The sequence below is a fragment of the Camelus dromedarius genome, chromosome 1, assembly GCF_036321535.1.
Source record: "Camelus dromedarius isolate mCamDro1 chromosome 1, mCamDro1.pat, whole genome shotgun sequence".
NCBI classification, from domain to species: domain Eukaryota; kingdom Metazoa; phylum Chordata; class Mammalia; order Artiodactyla; family Camelidae; genus Camelus; species Camelus dromedarius.
Window position 1 is genome coordinate 42745271 of NC_087436.1, and position 20163 is coordinate 42765433.

At 38.0% G+C, this 20163-nt stretch overlaps 1 protein-coding gene across 22 annotated transcripts in view; it reads left to right on the plus strand.

Annotated features, from left to right (window-relative positions):
- Positions 1-12615: 12615 nt before the first annotated feature.
- CAMK2D (calcium/calmodulin dependent protein kinase II delta) overlaps positions 12616-20163 on the plus strand; it is a 285770-nt gene continuing 278222 nt past the window's right edge. For 6 of the 22 annotated variants that reach the window (XM_031467012.2, XM_031467036.2, XM_064479016.1 and 3 more), the window contains exons 1-2: positions 12620-13314; positions 14923-15017. In XM_031467012.2, the coding sequence (XP_031322872.1) occupies positions 13250-13314; positions 14923-15017 (160 nt within the window). In that variant the 5' untranslated portion in view covers positions 12620-13249. Of the gene's footprint in view, positions 13315-14922; positions 15018-20163 lie in introns of all 22 variants that reach the window. The other 16 variants (XM_031467075.2, XM_064479403.1, XM_031467060.2 and 13 more) reach the window with 6 other exon arrangements.

Below are 20163 nucleotides of genomic sequence, written 5' to 3' on the forward strand. Positions count from 1 at the left end.
TATGTAAATGCCTTAGTAGAGTCCTGGCACATAGTAAAATTCCAAAAACCGTCACTTTATTATGATTATTTTTATTACCTAGATAAGTCTCTCAAACACTGACTTCATATTGCCAAGTATGCCAGTCCCTCCAAGGAAAGAATACTCAATTTTTTGGTTGGTTTTCTTTGCTCCTTTGTCATCTTTTTCTTTTCTTTTCTCCAGAGGTTCTCTTCAAGTCTTCTGTTGGCTTCTCTTCCCAACAGGTATTCTTAAGGGTCTCTCCTTATTGTTAATTCCAATACTTCAATTACATTATAGTCCAATTACTCTAAGATTCTCTGGGAAATTTATCAAGTAACAGTTGTAGAATAACCACCCTAACAGCATAATTGTTTAGAAGTAAAGAATCCAACAAACATTAAATTAATTTTAATTATAATATTTTTTTCACCACATGAGATTGATCTATAGAGTCAGTGTGTCTATCTCCCTTTTCAAAAATGACCAGAGCCCATAATGAAATGTCCATTAGTACTATTAGATTGCTAACAAGGATTGCAAATTTTAAGCCCTCTAGTGGTCAACATCGTGCTCTAAAATGGACAGTATTCAAAGAAAAAATTACTATAACTTACAAAAATGTTTCCACCAAAAGATGACTGACAAGTCATTATCCACGTCCCCTAAACAATGTGCCACAGTTGAAACTGAGTAATTCACTACATCAAAAAAAGTTGTTGGAAAAAAAAGTTAGTGAATACCAATGCTAATTAATTCTTAAAATCATTACTTTTTAGTAATAAAGGAAAATTAAGATTTTTCTCTAATTTCTTACAAAAGTCGTACCCTTACTGAAATTACCGAATTAAATTTAAACCCAAACACATTTATGTGTACCTAATAATAATAATTAGTAATAATTATTATAATAAAAGGTAATAATAATAATAATAGGCAATAATAATAATAGTAATAATAATACCTAAAAAATAATTATTCCAAAATTTTAAGTTGTAGATGACTTAATAAGATAATTACCTTCTTTCAGAATTCTATGATTTAAGTTTTTAAGTTTAACACACATACCAGTGTGCCATTTTTTAAAAGCGGGACTAGTTCTCAAGGACTAAAGTCAGCATTAGGTGATTTTTTAAAAATGACTATAAAAAATTGCAGTGATTCTATATAATTATAAATAAAAATAAGAAATAAAAAGGTGTGACAATATTAATATATGGAAATATCATCTGACTTCTTCCAGCTCTGAAAAAGTAAATTAGATTTCTGATGAAATTATGTGCTATTTTGTTAGTTATATTTTACTTAGAAAATATTCTGCTCTATTGTGTGATTGGGTACATATAAACACTCTAAAAATAATACAATACATTCTTCATTTATTTTCTTTCACCAAAGAGAACATAGACCTTTTTATTCATGTAGGCCAGGTGATCATATATCATATTTCACTATAAGGTCACCAAGTCAAGCTTTAATATCCTTCACATGTAAGGATAGACATCTGCTTCTATTTCTTTAACTCCATCCCTCTGCCAAAATTAGATCTAGAAATGTCTAGAAGTAATTCTATAATGTTCTGCTTATAATAAAAAGGAAGTAAGGTTGCCATTTCCAGGTAAAACAAAGGACACTCAGTTCAATTTGTTTCAGATGAGCAATGAATGATTATTTAGTATTTGTCCCATGCAATAATTTTTAGTATATCTATGTTCCCAATACATGGGACATACTTGTTCATTATTTATTATTTGTATGAAATTAAAATTTAACTAGTACCCTGTATTTGTATTTGCTTAATCTAATAACCATAAGAGGAAGACAAAAATTATTTTGGAGGAACTATACAATAATACAGTCTTTCATTTTGCTTAAGGTAGCTCAAATTCATTCTTGACACTTGAAAACAGAAAATTGTAATTAGTTATACAAATACTGGCTTTAAAGTAATGTCTTAGCGAAAAAATGATGTCTTAGGAGTCACTGACAGATACTGATAAAATTCTGGCAATAATCTATATTGAATTGACATCTGACTACACCAATGTGCCTTCCTTTTATTTCTGGATTGATCTTGGCTTCAGAGGCTGACAAATCCTCCGGTGAACAAAAAGGATTGCTTTCAATTGCATTGAGAATGAATTTAATTTTCATTCACTTCCTATGCCTAATGAGTTCCTCAGGCTGGATTATAAAGTGTGTTGTTTGATATAAAACGCCTTTTCTTTCATTGGAACAATTTGTAAATATAGAATTGGAGAGGTGGTAAAGAAGGAACCAGAAACGTTTATACAGACACTGTATAATGACATGAGGGCAAAAAAGACAGAAACAGAGGAATAAATAAGAAGAAGGAACCACTTAATGTATTAATAAGACCTACTGGGAAGTAGCTTATAATTTATCAGAGCTTTGTATATTGTTTTGTTTTTATTATGGTGGAGAAAAGCTCTGCTTTTTCATAAATTGTAGCCTCTTGAGCCATTTTCATAGACATATTTACTTTCCTTCCAGGTGGCCAACTAGGGAGTTGTCTTTTGGCTGTCTTTCTGTCATTTCACATGAGAGGCAAACTCACTCTAGCACACGGTTCATTACAGGTGTCTTTTGTGTAGTCATGTCCTGACAAGCATCCATTTCACACAACGTTGTCCAGAGGGTGTCCCTGCTATTGTCTGTAATGAGGTAGATAGTTTTCCTTCTTACAGTGACAATCACAGTTTGGGTATAAATAAAATACTTGGCTATTGGAGAAATTTAGATTAAAGTCTTGATATTTCTAAGTATCAGTTTCCAATTTAGAAATTTAGATTAAAGAAATTTAGATTAAAGTCTCAATATCTATTTTCTTGTACTTAATGTCATTCTGTATCAATAAAACTCCTGAGAATTTCTTAACATCATTGGATTGACTTCTAAATTTTTTCTGCTATATAGTCACATATAAAACAAAATTTTTCATTTTTATCCAGTGATTACCTGATTTATGCATCTTTGTAGTATCATGTGTTAAATTCTTAGAACAGGCTTTGGAATCCAAGAGACCTGGATCAAATGACAGCTCTATCTGCTTTCTAAGGTGTGACCTTATGAAAGCAAACATTCTGTTAATTGAATTTTGTTTGCCCAGGTGTACACTAAGTATAGTAAGCCTTACTTTTCATGATTGTTGAAAGGATTAAAAACAATATATGTAAAGTGGTTAGCAAAGTGTTTGGCACACTGTAGATGCTAAGTAAATAGTAGTTATTATGGGAGGAATGCAAACGAGCCTGAAAATTTATTTTAGGGTCTCATTTTTTTAACATGGCCTCATTTTTGATATAGAATATGACTAATGGAAATCATAAAAGACTGGGGAAATGATCTGATGGTTTGGAGGAGAAGGCTCACTGGGTGAAACAGTCAGGAGGCCATTGCACCAATATAATAGAACCCCTCTATGATGGCACAGAAGTCAGAAGGAATAAATTCCTGTAGGTATTTTGTAGAATCTACAGGATGTGATAATGTTGGAAATGGGGAATATAACGAAGAGATCAAACAATACTCCAAGGATTGAATCTGAATAAATGGTGAAATGGTACCATTCACATAAATTGAGACTTTGACATCCAGGTCTCTCTGGATAGCTAAGGGGCTAACTATATGGAGGCAAGAGACAAGGGCTTTGGCAGTGCTATCCACTCCAAAGTGGTGGGGAAGGCCTACATTTAAAGAAAAAGAAAAGGAAGAAGAACAGGCAGAAAAATGAATAATGAGTAGTGAGAAAACCAGAAGAATTGAAATTGAAGACGTCAAAGGAAGACAGTTTCAAGAAAAGGTGGTAATTGGTTATATAGATTCCCACAGATTCCTGTGAAGATGATGCTTGGGTCAAGGCCTGGATTTAGTCATTGGGAGACCTTGGGTATTAGTAGGATCCTCAGAGTGGCAGAGGGACAAAAGCCAGGTTGCACAGACTTCAGCAGGGAAGTGGCAGCTATGGATGGAACACACACGCGGGTGAGTTCTCCCTTTTGTTTCTGCGATCACCTGGAATCTGGCTTTGCCAGCCCATTGGAAGAGCCTGGACCAAAGTTCAGGAAGCAGACCTTGGAAATGTGCTAAGGACATGACACTGGCTGGGAACATTATGGGAAAGGGTTTGCCTCCAGACACTGAAATATCTTAGTGAATACTTTGGATTTAATCATTAACTTCCCCCCTTAACATTTAGTCAGATTTGCAGATCCTAACCTGGATTAGCCCTGAGATGAAATAAGAAACTAACTTGAGGAATGGGGGTACCAGAGCCAGGGAGAAGCAACAACTGAAGATGAGGCCTCCAAAGGAGAGAGGACGGATAGGCTTAGCCTGTGTAGCAGGAGGTGACAGCTACAGAAGCAGTATGTTTAGCAAATGAGTCACCGATCTCTGGAAAAGCAGCTGTTGACTGGCTAATATAATTTGACACTTGGGGATTGGTGCAGTTAATGAGTGAAGCAGGACATTCAGCTGGTTTTCCCCTGAAGACAAGAGACTTCCATAATTCATTTGTTCACTCCACACTGCTCCTCCCCTTAAAGAGTGGCCACTCCTGAGGAGCTAAATATTTTCAGAGTTTCTCATTTGAAAAATATAAAGTATATACAAGAGTTTCTAGCTGTGGTGTGTAAAGTGAATAAAAATAGAGACAATAACATATAGTGATTAAAAATACAGGCTCTGGGGCTCAGCTCACCTGGGTTTGATTCCTTACCTTGTTGTCTCCTTTGGACACGCAGATCTGTTCCTGTCTCCTCATCTGTAAGACGAAGGTAACAGAAAACTCTCTCAGAGGGTTCTGAGTCATAGTCAACACTCAACAAATGTTACCCGTTAGTATCTTAGACACTCCTGAGAGCAAACCTTGAATTTGCTCTTGTTTCTAGTGAGAAATAAAGTTACCTAGACATTTAGTGCTCCAGTTTCCTCATCCATAAGATGAAAAATATGATGTATCTTCCATGATTACTGTGAAATTATACCATGAAAAGAATAGTTCTTACTATTCCTCCATCCTACTTCTCCATCAAGAAACAAGGAAACTTTAAGGGAGAAACCACAAAGTTTATAAATTCTAAACTTTATATTTTGGAATCCACATTCCAGTTCTCAAATATGAGCAGATTCAAAAGTTTTATCTCTTTATAGCATTCATTGCCCTTATTACACAAATAAAACTTACTCAATGAAGGAAAATCTGGAAATACAGGGGAAAAAAAATTCATTTATAGTCTTACCCTCAAAGATAATCACAGTTAAAATTTAGGAAGTTGTCCTCTGAGAATTTTATTTATCTGTCTACTTATCTATCTATCCAAACAACCAAACATAACAAACTGGAATTTAACTAAATTTAACTGAACTGGGATTAAAATAAATTCTTTAGTAACTTGGAGTTTCATTTAATATGTGACAATTTCCCATGCCAATACTTTGCTGTAGCATAATTTAATGCAATAATGGCTGCATATATTTCATTTCACTCACTGCACCCTGATCTATTGGGCCTCTTCTGGTTCCTTGAATTCGCCATGTTCTATCTGCTAGGATACTTTTCTGTGTACTTTCTTTTATCTAGTTAATTCATACTTAATCTTCAGATCTCATTATGCTCAGCCTTTCTCCTACCCACTAAGACAAATATATATTCACATAGCTCCCTGTATTCTTCCTTCACAGTATTTAATTTTTTTATGAATAATTGATTTAATACCTATCTTCCCTACTCAAAAGTAAGCCCTACAGAAGTAGGGGCAATATTTTATATTTTATATTTTTTATTTTTTGAGATAGTATTTATTTTGCTCTACATTACATCCTCAGACTCCCTGGCCTAATATATCAACACACAGTTTATAGAATAAATGTTGCAAAATGAATGGCACAATTCTTCACATTTAAGCTGCAGAAATTCTTTGTTTTGTTTTCTGTGTACTTTGATAACCCAGCTTAATTGCCTCCACCTTCAAAAACACCTTTTCACTGTTAATTTGAGGGCACATGTTCTTTGTTAAATGAAACAATCGTGAAAAAGAAGTGTTGCTCACAAATAAGCTACTAATTGAAGCTTTTGTCCCCCCATGGGTATAATAAAAGAGAAAAGCATGAAAAATGGGAGGGTTTTAGAGAGAAATGTGCCCGGCTCTTTGCAGGGGTATTGCTGTTGCTTCCAGAAACTCTAAACATTTGCTTCCCCTATTGAATGAAAACTGCATTTGTGTGTGTGTGTGTGTGTGTGTACTAGTAATAGTAGTAGTAGGAGTGAGAATGGTAAAGTGGTTCTTATTTTTACTTTTTAAACTTGAACCATATAGATATTTGTTCTGACTGGAGCTGGGCTGTTCTATAACATAGCTAACTTTGAATTACCACACTAGTGGAAACTGGCAATGTGGAAAAATAAAATATGGTCATAATCTAAATCACCTATTTCCAGTCACTTACTAATTGTACTTTTATTCATAAGCATTGAATTATAGTGATATGTTATATTTGTCCAGGACTTGATTTTAAGAGTTTTTTGCATAATTGGTTTACAGTAGGTTAACTCACAGAAATAGACAGAATCCTCAAAACCCAGTTCTCTTAAAACCAGAAGTTTATTCTTTTGGTCTAGAGCAGGCGTTCCAGGTGAGCAGTACTCAGCTCTTACGAAGGCCTTCAGGGACCTAGGCTGACTGACAGAGGCGTGAGGACAAGAGAGTTGAGTCTATGTAACTAACCAGGCCCAAACTAGGAAATGTAACACATTACGGTAAGATGTACTAAGGAATCGGGGCCCTTTTTCCCCCTAAGGATATATATGAGCTAGTAACAGAATCTACACTGAGAGACACACTAGATTCCTTTAGTGTGAATTCACTAGAGAAGGGTGATCTCATACCTTAATCCAAGTAAGAAAAGGTGATGGCCTAAAACAAGGTGTTTGCAGTGGGAATGGCACGAGGTATGAGGACTCGTGATTGGCTGTGGAAGTATGGGAGAGGGACAGTTACAGGTGACTCTTAAGTTTTGCTGAGATCTGGAGAAGGTGCAGGTGCAGAGGGAATCTGGGAGATTACTTTTTGACGTATTGAATCAGAGGTAGAAGTGGACAATATGGGAGGAAATTTCCAATAAGAAATTTGCCAACACAAGTCTGAAGCTCACAGAGTGATGGGAGTTGAAGATAAAGATTTCAGTCACCAGCATTTTGATATCTAGCGTTTTTCCTTTCTGCATTCTCTATGTGCCTGCAAGGAAAGAGGGCCCTACCTGACCCCTTGGGAGTTTATGTTCCTTCTTTCCCTTCTCCCCTATAACTGGTGGTCAATGACCCACTGGTGAAGAATAGGAAAGTCCTTGCCTGGAGGGGAACAAAATCTGGGTGTAATTTGCACTCAGCTGCTGGTAAATCAGGCTGAGGCTGGGACTTTGCCTGAAGGCACATGCTGTGGTCTGTTTGTTTTTATTTTGCTTTTGTCCTGCTTCACTTTCTTACCCTTCTCTTTGAGAGCACTGCCTCAATGAATCCCCATCTTGTCTAAGGATCTATATATGGAGAGTCAAATTTAAGACAGACAATAATCAAGATAATGAGAGTTATTAAGGTAGCCCAGGGAAGGTGTGTAAAATAAGGAAAAGAGCTGCCCAAGATGGAATCCTAAGAGCAACTATCTTACCACAAAGGTGGAGAAAAAGAGCCAGGAATGAGCCTAAAGTAAAGAGGAGATAGAAATGTGCATGTGTGTTGGGGGGAGGAGGAGAGTGAGGTGCTGTGAATGGAGAATGTGGTATCAGACATGGAAACCAACAGAGAATTTCAGGTCAAGAGTATGAAATGATACAGAGAAGTCAAGTTACATAAGAAGTGAGAGGATCCAGTATATATGGCAACAAAGAGGACTCAATACACCCTATTAAAGATTGGGCATTTTTAATATTTTGGAAGACAAAGACTAATATTCATTAAAAAAAAAAAAGAGGAGACATTTTTGAGTAACTATTAGGGCACAAGCTCTGTGATAGTGCTGTGAGGAGGGACTGAATGGCAGTTCCTTGCCACAAAGGGGCCAATAGTCTAATTACAGGAGTGATAAGTGTTGCAACAATAGTAAGTGAAAGTCGTTACTAGTGCACAGAGGAACACTCAACATCTACTAATGTTTTCTTTACCTTATTGATGACTCCAGAATAATTTATACAGTTGTTTTGATTTATACATCATATTTAACATAATTTCCTGCTACAGTTCTTTTAGCAGTGTTACGTATGCATGTATGTTCATGGAGAATCAAGTAGGCTTGATTTCAGTATACTTGAAAGTAACGGGAAAAGAGCCACTTCTTGATTGTGTGGATATTGCTTATTTTCTTGTTTATTTACACATTTATTCTTATAATTTTTAGTAAAAAATAAATTCTTTTAGCATCAGACAGAACAAAGAAAGCTTTCATTTTATGAATAGTTAATTTCTTCATCTGCAAATTCATCTTGCACAAATGGATGGTCTGGCATTTGATTATCCACTCACTTGTAGACTATCTTTGTGTCTGGCTCTATGTGGCTAAGTTATTGTACCTTAGGAAGACTAACTGGAAAAAGCAACAGCAAGTTGCTTTGTTCTCCTTGCCTCTAAATCTGCAGTGAACAGCGGCTTATGGTATAGACACTGCTACAATGCTCACAGAAATGTATTACTGAGGGAGTCTCCACTTTGGGGAACCAGAAGACAGTCATCTCTTCATTGTTTCTTGTCTTGTAACTTTGTAGCAAGCGAAGTCAATGATTTTGAAAATCTGCTTCATTTATTTAAGTATTAGAGACTTACCTCTTCTTAATTGGGCCATTGAAGTCCTGCAATTTTTAATTGCAAGTTTTCTGTCTTCTATCTCTTTACTACTGTTTGTCAGTTGAGGAGGTGCAGGTGCAGAGGGAATCACAAAAAAACGGATGGGATACATTTAGAACAAAATTTAGTCCTTGTCTTGGCACTAACATGATTTCAACTTATGGAAGTCTGGCAATCTAGGTAGTGACAGCGCTCTACTTACAACTACTTTTCAGATGCTCCCCCAACCCCAGACTGCCCCTCGCCTCTTCTCCCTTGTTTGTTGCTATTGCCATTCCAATATTAAAGGGTAAAAATTTAAAGATTATATAATTATGAATGCTTTGCTTCCACCTTAGCAAAGTACAGTTAGGAGCTGTAAACAATATATTGAGTAATCTCAATTTCTGTGTGATTAAATAAATTGCGAAACCAAATATGTTACTGTTTAGAATTTTTTTTTCCATTTTGCACTTGAAAAGTGCAAATGCTATTTTAAAGCTATATGTTTTGTTTCCTTACATTGACTTTTCCCACAATGAGATCTAATTATTTAAAACCTTTGGCATCTGCCTTTCATTTCAATGTAAAATTTAGTAAGGCCAATATATCTGAAAAACAGAAATTCCTTCCTCCTTTATGAACTTCAACGACAAGAAAATTATTAATAGATCCTTTTCCCTTGATGCCAATTATTAGTGTATTTTTAAAATCCATCTCTGTGCATAAACACTCAGTCATGGGATACTGTGACCATCTTAATTGAAAATGATCACCTTTATAGTAAGAAGTCTTGTCAGTATGTTAATTATCAACTACCAACTTTAATATGAAAATCGTGATGAATCTACATCCCAAAATAATTGCCCATTCAACAAAATTCATTGAGCAGCTGTTATATGCCAGACAATATTCTAGTTGCTAGAAACAGAACAGTGAGTAAGAGACAATAATTCATTCCTTGAGGGAGCTTATATCCTGGTTGGGAATATAAACAATTAAGGAAAACAAATGTGTAATATACTAGATAGCAATAGGTGTTAAGGTGAAAAATAAAGATGGGACTAGGACTAGAAATCATGTCTGAAAGAGGTGCAGTAATGATAGAGTGGCCAGGGAAGGCCACATTGGTAAGTTAATATTTGAGAAAATATTGGAAGGAGGTGAAGAAATGAGACAGGAGGGTAACCAAGAGATGAGCATTCTGGGAGAGCAGAGAACAGCACATGCAAAGGCCCTAATCAGGAGCATGCTCCAGGAACAGCAGAGGCCACTATGGCTGGACTAGAGTGAGCCCGGGCACAAATTGAGGTAAGAAGCCTAATTGAGGGTAGAGGGCAGATCCCCTAGGGGCTTGCAAGCCATGTTCGGGATCCTGGTTTTAGTCCAACTGAGATGGGCTGAATCCTTCAGAAGGTTTTGAGCAAAGGCATGGTTTGTTCTATCTGGGATTTTTAAGGGGATCCATTCTGGTTGTTTGTTCTGAGACTTGAATAACGGGAGGCCAGGGCAAAAGCAGGAGATCAGGAAGGAGGCAAGAGATGAGAAACCGAATGGAATTTCAGCATAACTTTAGAAGGATGAATGTCTTCAGGAGGTCCAAGCTTCAGAAAATATCTGTCTATATTTGTTAAATAAGAGAAATAATTAGTCCAAGATACAGATCAAGGAACAGTACAAATACAGATTAAGCAGACAATGATTGCTTAAAAGTACACATTGATAGTCTTTTACATCAGCATTAAAACTCAGTTACATTTCCTTTATTCTATCACACAATTATCATAACCATTTACAATTATAGGTAGTTTAAATAACTGAGATAAATACAGTAATTATGTAGGTCTCATTACTTGAATATTTAAAAGACAATTTTCTTCCCCAGAGTTGTAAAATTTCATATTACCTTTATTTATTGTTTTAATTTTACTTCTGTTTCCTTTTTAGATTCAGAGAATATTAAATCATTGTATTAAAACTTGGAACCATATTGTTAAATATTTAAGATATATATTAAAAATCTTTAGCCTAGATCAAAAAAATTTTTTTTAACTTTCTAGCCCGATTATTAATACTTCGCTTGTTTCTTTACATAGTTTTTGGTATCCTGTTTTCTTGTACCACTACACTTTACACAATATTTGCTTTTTATGGTTAGGAAGTAAAATATCTACAAAGTCCAATTTTGTTATAATAAGTGTCAAAAATCGTGAATATTTTGAGAATTCTGGTAAAAGCCCACTTATTGGCAGAATAGCCTTCCCCAGACCAGGAAATGAGGCAATTAGGCTTACGCGCGACCGCGGACAAATTCACTAATACCAGCCCTTGGGAGCTAACAATAACTCCTTTAAATCTCAGATTCTCTGTATCTCCTAGTTATCTTTCATCTTCCTGCTCTGAAATTTTGAGTCTCTGATGTAATGCTAACGGTGAACAAATTAGCAATAGAATTGCCAGGTTTTTAGAGTCCCTGTGCTGTAAAACAAAAGGCAGTAATTTGGCAAAGAGCATTCACAACGCTTTCGTTTAGGGCCTGCCTCTAAATTTTGCAATTGCATAGTTTATTGTAAAGACACAGGACTAGAAGGAAGGCCCAGGTATTGTTTTAGCAATCAGCAATTCAAGTATTTAAATGTAATGCATAACTTTTTTCTCGTATTCACTGTAAACAATGGCAGATACGCTAATAAGTAGGACGCTTTCTTTAACTGTTAAGTGCTTTTTCAGATAGCCATTTATGGAGTACACTCAGGTGCCACTATCCGACCAGATCTTAGAGCATGCAGGCAAATAACACACGACCTCTCTTTTTCGTTTTACAAAGCGTAACGGACTAGACCTATTCATGTGATGCAAATGACGTCAGCCTCTACCAGGTCGCGTGACCGACACTCAACCTTCCCACTGCCCCGCCCCCTCCACCAGAGCAGGAAATCTCGCGAGAAACCGCCTTACTATCAGAACTTACTGAGGTTACAGGGGAGTTACTCAGAAGGGAAGGTGTGGCTGAGTGGTAGTTTTTGCTTTTATTCTGTTAACGTTCATGGCCGAAGTAAAGGCCTTTGGGAATTGCCAGAGTCTGAGCAACCCAACCTAGAAAACGGCGGGGGAGGCGGAGAGTGAGGTGGCAGTCATATCAGAAGTGAAACGTGGCGCGGCGGGCGTCGCCCCTCGCTTAAGAGGCTCTGAGGGAGGGAGAAACTCTGCGCGGGGCGCTGCTTCTGGGGTGGGCCCGACAGTCACTGGGAGGCTGAGACCCTTCTCTGGAGGCAGGCCATTGCCCACATCCGGCTCCCGCTGTGTCAACACGGAGCCGCGTAGAGTTGAGTGGCTGCGCCCCTCGCCCTTCCACGGAGGCACAGTGGCTGCCGCGCCCGTGTGGGGCTGTCCCTAGTGTCCGGCGCCCCGAACCGGGCTGGGGGCTTCCGTGACCCCGGCGGCAGCGCCCAGCAGTCCACGGGTTACCCCGCATCTTCCCGCTAAATCAGCCCCACATTTAGGCAGGAGCCTAATTGCGGGCTTAACTGTGTAATTTTGACGTCTCGCCTCATTTACCTAAACCTTCTCCAGTTTTCTTCCCCGCACCACCTCCTCCACCCACCTGGTCTCTCTCTAGACGGGTGTGCGCGTGTGTGAGACCGAGGGTGGGAGAGAGAAATCCACGAAGGGACAGGGTTGGAGTCGCTAGAAGGAGGTGTAGGACCAGCGGGGAGGGGGCTTTGCGAGGGAGGGGTGCTGGCAGGCGGAGGGAGCGGCGGGAGGAGGCGGAGGCCTGGGGACGGCAGAAGAGGCTTCGCCTGAGCCGAGCGCTCTTTCTTTCTCCGCGCAGTCTCCAAGCCGCGCGGGCTCGTGGGGAGCGCGAGGCCGCCGAGGTGCCCGCGGGAGGGAGGCCCGCTCCGGCGCGCCCCGCGCCCGCGCCTGCTGACAGCTGCAGCTGGGCTTGAGCTGTCCGCTCCCGGCTCCGCGGCCTCCGCCCCCTCGGGCTCCCTTCCCTCCGCCCCTACCCCTCCTGCTCCGGTGCGGATCGTTTCGCAACCGCTCGCTTCTCGCCCCTTGCCCTGCTGTTTTCTATTTCCCGGCCCCACTTCTTAAGTACTTTGCCCCCTGCTATTGGAGGGGCTGGAAAGGGGGCGGGTGGAGCGTCCAGAAAAGAAGAAGGAAGCGAGGCCCGGAGGAGGCGGCGGCGGCGGCTCGGCGGACCGTAGGGAGGAGACCCCACGCCACCCTTTCTGGTCATCTCCCCTCCCGCCCCGCCCCTGCGCACACTCCCTCGCCGGCAAGCTACTTTCGGACGAGGAAAGTGACGGCGGCCCTGGGTGACAGCGCCGCGGGGTTAGTCCCGGGGAAGCCGCGCGTCTGTTCGCGTCTTGTCTGCCGCGCTCCCAGCCAGGGGGACAGCCCGGACCGAGGATGGCTTCGACTGCAACCTGCACCAGGTTCACGGACGAGTATCAGCTTTTCGAGGAGCTCGGAAAGTAAGCGCCTTTGCCGGGCACCCGCATGTCCCCTTTCCAGCAGAGGGCGGGTCGCGTTAACCCCGACCCACCGGCCTCCCGCGTGGGGCTAGGGAGTTTGGGAGACGCGAGGAGAGGAAGGAGGGTCCCTGGGGTGTCAGCTCTGAAAAAGGTGCTGTCTTGCTAAGGGGAGGGGACGAAGAAGGGGAAAGACCCCTCATCCCAGCTGTAGCCCATTCGGATAATCCTTAGCCCACCTTCTCCCTCTCCCCCACCCTCTTGCACTAGAGACTTAGTGGATTTACGATCCCTGCAGTTGTAGCTGTCATCCTGAGAAGTGTGCGAGTGTGTGTGTGTGTGTGTGTGGAGAGAGAGAGGAAACAAGAACCCATGTAAAATGCAACATAGATCATGTTTTCTGTAAATAGAGATGCCTTCTGGTTCGCCGGCTGTCTGCCGTATGAACCACGTACAAATGAGAACTCACTGCCACAGACGGTGCCATATTTATTGATGCCGAAAGTTCAACTTGGCGTAGAGTCTATTTCTCATCCAGTAGTTGTTCTGTCCAGGAAAAGGGCCACCCGAAGGAACTCGACCCCCTGTCCCATATCCACTGCTATTCTTTGTACTGGGTTACGCGCTCATCATCATCCTTCCTAGGACTTACGTGTGCATCTTCGCGTTCTCTGGGAGGATTTACTTATACAGGCAGCGGAAAAGCCCTCGAGACCGGGAGAGAGCTTCCCTGGGGTAGCCTAGCATTGTATAAAACGGCCTCCTACACCTGGCTGGCAGAATTACTTGATGATGTTAAGGAAGGGGCAGGAGACCTAGTGAAGACCTGAGTAAAGGGACCTAGGGGCCCAGCTGTGAGCGTTGATTTATGTAGCATCAAACCCAAACCCAATCCGGCTATCGCTAGTTTCCAACATTACTTGAGAGGGGTGCGTTTAGATATATGTTATTGTTTTATACAGTTGAATTAAAGGAAATGTAAGTATATTTTAAATGTAATGAAAATTATATCCTTATATATTTATGTTGTCTGCTGTTAAAACATGGAGAATATGTCGTGAGAGCAGCTTAATTCAAATCTCTCCCCTCCCCCAGCCCAAAACAGGGCACAGAGCAATCACCATAGCAGGATTTGTTAAACCACACTCACATGTTCCTAAGGTTTATATTTTAATGAAAACAATGGTCATATTTACTTACTTGGAGCCACATTAATTTTTTTTCCCACCAAAATAAATAGGCAGCAGATTTTTACTGCTCCTCCTCAGCTCTGGTCTTTGAAGGTTTTTTTTCCCGTCAGCATTTGGTGCTGTCTAAGTGTGAATTGTAAAATGTTTTCAGATTTCATGTACAAACAAGAGCCGTCGTAATTGGCAGTTCCTTTCATTTTGTTGATTAATAATGGGTGCTCCCAGTTAAATAAAATCGAATTTTATTCAACATTAAAGAAGGTCTGAGTTTCTAGGAAGAATTGTTCATTTTTTGGATATTACAGTGGTGCACTGATGCTTGACAATACACCAAATTCAATAAAAATACTCAGATGTTGTAATTTTGTAATAGAATATCAGAGCTGATTATATTGATGACCTGCTAATTATTGGTTTTCAGGGGGGCATTCTCTGTGGTGAGAAGATGTATGAAAATCCCTACTGGACAAGAATATGCTGCCAAAATTATCAACACCAAAAAGCTTTCTGCTAGGGGTGGGTATTTTCAAACACATTTATATTAATTTTGTATTTGTCATGTTGGTTGTTCTGTTGTATTTAAATATTTCTCTTAGTTATAATTGTAGACTTAGGTATCATATTACATATTAAGATTATTTCCTTCTTGAATGCCTCTTGGCCTGTACAGTTTAAAAATGACCAAATACAATTGCTATTTATTAATTTACTAAATTCTATCTGTCTTGTGAGCAGTAGCATAAATAACTATATTTTAAAGCAAATAAGTGTCACCAAGTGCATTTGCCTTTAGCTGTAGTGTGAAATAACTTTCAGAAAAACCCTGGAATGGAAGAATCTAAGTCTCACAACTGTCATTATTCCCTTTTGCTTTTGAGAGGAAAAATAGGTCATAGCTCAGTTGAATCCTATATTTCAATTGTAGTTACACTTGAACTTAATTCATTAAGGTATATTTAACAGTAATGGCTTTGGGAGGAAAATTTTATGGTTGCTGTATTCTAGGAAGTTTGGCTTGTTTGTGATGTTTCTGTGTGCAGTTCAGACCTTTACTTGATCATCTGCTGTAAGGCTTCTCACAGACTCATGTAATGTATTTTACACATGCTTTATAACCGCAAAGATAATTCATACTCATAAAATAGCTGTTGACATAAGCAAAAAACTTGGAGGGGCCTCATTGCATTCTTTTTATTTTGTTGAACTCATGCAAAAGTACTTACACTTAAAGGTTAGGCATTCCAATTATTGTGAGCACGTGTCTAAGGTATTTCCTTGGGAATTTATGGTTTGAAATTAAAATGAACGAAATGCCATAGTGTAAGCCCATTTCAGTGACCTGGTTTATTTTAAGTAATGAGAGAAGAAATTCCATTAGGGTTACTTTTCCTTCTTTAATTTGTCTTCTAAAAAGTGTTGCTTCCTAGTATCCTGGTATCATTCTGTTTGGGCTCTGCCATGATTTTTTTTATTTGTTGCAAATTCTTCTAACATGTACTTAAAGATTAGGTTGACATTTCAGTTTATTCATTTAAATGGGATTTTGTTGTGATTTCCTTTATCTGATTTTAAAATGATTCTGAGGAAGATCTATGTGTTAAAGTAACCAGCACTACAAATTCATGACATAAACTAATGAGAAGCTCATTATGCTCAATTATGTCTCACTTCCCCTCTTTCTATTCCACAGGAATGTTTTTAACTGAAGAGGAGTTGCTAAACTTTAAAAAAAAAAAAAAAACACACTAAAATGTCATTAAAAAAAAAGAAAGATGAAAATGTGTAGTCAGATTCTTTCAGTGCTTATATAATTTCTTCCTGTGTGCTAGGTAAGAGTAGCGCACAGGAAGGTAACGTTTGGCAAGAGTGGGGATACCAGTTCTTTTGGAGGTGTTAAAACACCTATCCTGTATCTTTTAGTGGCTTTAAATTTTCTCTCAAAATAAATCAGTCCTCTGTTTCATCTTTGCTAATTTCCTTAGTTAGAATCATCCCTTTTCATTCACCCTAATTCATACTACCTGCACCAGAATGGCAAATAAGCGTCTCTCTTCTCACATACATTTTACTTTCTTTTGCCTTCAGTTTATGGAAGATAAATCTTCTCCAGCCTGATGGAATTCCTTCTAGTGTTCCTCACCTGCTTCATACTCTGCTTTAAAGACCAATCTACTCCAAAGCCACCTTGCTCCTTTTGGATTTAATGATCTTAATTGTTCCAATTACATTTAGGGAAAGTAGGGTGAAGAGCCAACATGTGTGCTTCTTGTTCTCGCTCTGCAATTTTCTTTCCTTGTGATTACCTGCTTTATGTTAACCTGCTTTTGAAGAATGAGGTGAGGAAGAACGTGCTGGAACTAGATGCTCTGGATTTAAATTCTGATTCCCCTACCTATTAACTGTGTGATCTTGGGAAGTTTACATATTTTCCGTGAGCCTCAGTTTTCTTATCTGTAAAATGATTAATAACATAATCCTTCCTTTTATAGGGTTTTGTAACAGAGTGGGTTAGTATAGTAGAACAGCGCCTGCTATGTAATGTGCATTCAGTGAATATTAGCTGCAGTTATCTCATTGGGTTTTTGTAAGGTTCAAGTGAAATTATTTATATGATGGAACTTGAATTATAAATCCAGTGGCAGCCTTGATTTAGCTATGAGAACCCAATTTGAATCTTGGCTCTACTACTTTGTGTGTAAATTTGGTTCAGTCAATTACCTTTTCTTGATCTCAGGTGGCTCCTTCAATAAAATGAGGGTAAAAAATCCCCGTAGGGTTTCATGGGTGGTTTTGAGTAGTCAGCGGATTTTGAGAATCACTTCTTAAATTGCAAAGTGCTGTGTCAATTTTACCTATTACGTCTCACCTGTAAAATATTATAGGACTTCTTCAAAATGTTCAATTTATTTTATATTGCCACACAAATTAGAGCTATTTATAGAATGTTTATACCTTTGAAAGTGTACGTTTGTTAAATCTATACTCATATTAAGCTACAAACTCTTAAAGGAAAAATACCATGCTTTCACTTTTTCAGTATAACATTTTACAACATTGAGGACATAGGAGGGGCTCTGTACAGAGTGACTAGTTATCAGGTGTGGTTATTAGATGTTTGTAAAGGAATTAGATACCTAGTTCATTCCTAAGAACAAACAAATACTGGGTGTAAAGAAATCTGTAAAGTAGTGTATTGAGAAAACACGCTTAAAAATATGAATTCTTTCAAAACACTCCCTTCTCAGAATATAATGATCCTAAAAAAACTTCTTTTGCAGAAAAAAATTTAAAATAATATATATAAAGGGAATTGTAGAATGAAATGCAAAATAGAATTTTTCCCCCCTAAGGTAATGATTTTTTTTTGGTTGCAAATGGCAGTTTTTGTGGAACATGTAATTTTTTGTACAGATTTTTGTTTGTATTATTTGAAATATCATGCCTTTGTAAATCCAAGCTTTAAGCTTACTTATTTTGAAGTCTAAGCAGGTCCTGCAACTCAAAGTAATATTCTTTAAATGTAACATTACAGGTGAAAAAGAAAGGCCATTGTCAATAAATCTAAGACCATGAGGGAATTGCCAAAAATTTGGCTATATTCCTGCATAAATTTGCACATCCAACTATACTGTCACCCAGTTTTTCTGTGCCTAGGTTTTAATGGATTTCCAGCAGACAGTTTCAGTTGCATTTCCTCTCAGCTGTTAGTCACACACACCATATTTGGGAGACTCAGTCTGTTGAAGAATTTCTTCTGCGTTAGCACGTGCATGCAAAGGGCATTCATTACAGGATACTGATCAGATAGATAAATACATTCATGTAATGTAGCTTGTTTTTAAAGTAAAAAATAGCGTAGAAATGTTTCAGGCATCTGATAGGTTACATGTAATTTCTGTCTCTTAAACATTTTTTTGGTCAGCTAGGAATAGAATGCTTAGTAAATGGTGGATAGTGATAATAGGATTTCCTCATATTAAATTGAGAATTAGAAATTATATCATTTTGATCAATTAGGTTAGCACTTAACAAGTGCTAATTTGCCCTGCTGTTTTGATATTTTGTCTACTTTGACATTTTTATAACTGTAAGGTATTGTCAGATTATGTAAAGTCCATGAAGGGCTGTGATTGCAGTTGAGAATCCAGTCAACTCCTGGTTCTGATGGCAGATGTCTTCAGAAGCTGTACATGTGTTTTATTTTGCATTTTAAAGCCTCCCTGTGGTAAAAGATTTTTTTATGGTACTAATGACTTCTTGGTGTTCATCTCCCAGTGTATTTTTTGATAATTAGAAACCACTTCTTATTACATAGAGTCGGTGATGTGCCACAAGTCATTTTTTTGTAACATATAATAAATTACAGTAGAAGCTTGAAATAATATATGTTATTATAATTATATTTTACCTCTGTTGCTTAAGTTATGAAGGGGTTTCATTTTACATTCTGTAAAACTTCAGATACAGCAGTTAAATGATTTTGGCCATCTTTGATATTGCTAGTTTTGTTAACTCCTAAATTGATGGTATTACCAGAACATGAGTTAGGACTTTATAAGACTATTTGACCATGAACACAAAGTTAGGTCTTAGCTATGAAATCTGAATATTGCATTTATATCCCTAAGTAGTCTTTGTTTTAATAGGGATGTCAGTAACTCTTGTTACATTTTTTTTTTTTTTCCTTTTTTGGCGTCCAGACAGCCAAGAAATTACTGTAATTTGTCAGCCTCATGGTCACTTGTCTTGAATTGGAAGTAGAACTGAGACGATATAGGTGAATCAACTTGTTCTGATTACACATTATTGATTTGGCAATATGGAACTAATTGGGCAAATAGTATTAACTTTTGCAAGTTTCTCGGCTCAAACAATACTTTCAGAAAAATTAGTAAATCATTTTATTTTTGTATTTGGAATCTCTACAACTCTTCAATTTTTGAGACCCAAAGTGGTATATCATCCTTATCCTTTAGTGTCCTTTAGTTATGTTTAGTTATATTTACATAGGCTTTAGTATTAGACATTTATTTTCCTCTTTTGATGAATAAAATTATTTCATTCAAAAGTAGAAGATTAAATATATATATATCTGTCTGTCTATCTATCTACATTTCCAGGAAATAATAAAAACACTTTCAAAATTCTAGCATCATTAAATAAGGAAAACTTAAACAATGTGGTTCTTTAAGAATTTAAGAATTCGTAAAGAATGTGGTACCTTTGTCAGGTACTTCACTGTGGTGTTAAGCAGTATCACTTCTACCTGACTGATCATTCAGTAGGAATTGAACACCCTGAGAACCTTGATCGTCTATACAATATTAATCTATACTTTATATTTTCATTGAAATATTAAATCAACTCAGTGTAAAAATTTTGTTTTTATGAATTTTTTCAATTGTAATAATCATGAATTAATATTAAACATATACTAGGATTTTCTTAGGCACTTAACTTCTTTTGTTAACTCGAATTTTAATTAAATTTTAAGTCTTTTCCTTGGGCTGATACTGAGGCAGGCCAACTCCTAGTGTCTCTAGGGCTAGGCTGATATTTTTGTTGACATCTGACCCTCCTCACTTATTAGGGTATAGTATGTACAGTGTTTTTTATGAATTATTGGCAGTTAGTTAATGCTTGTTTACATGGAAGGCTAGGT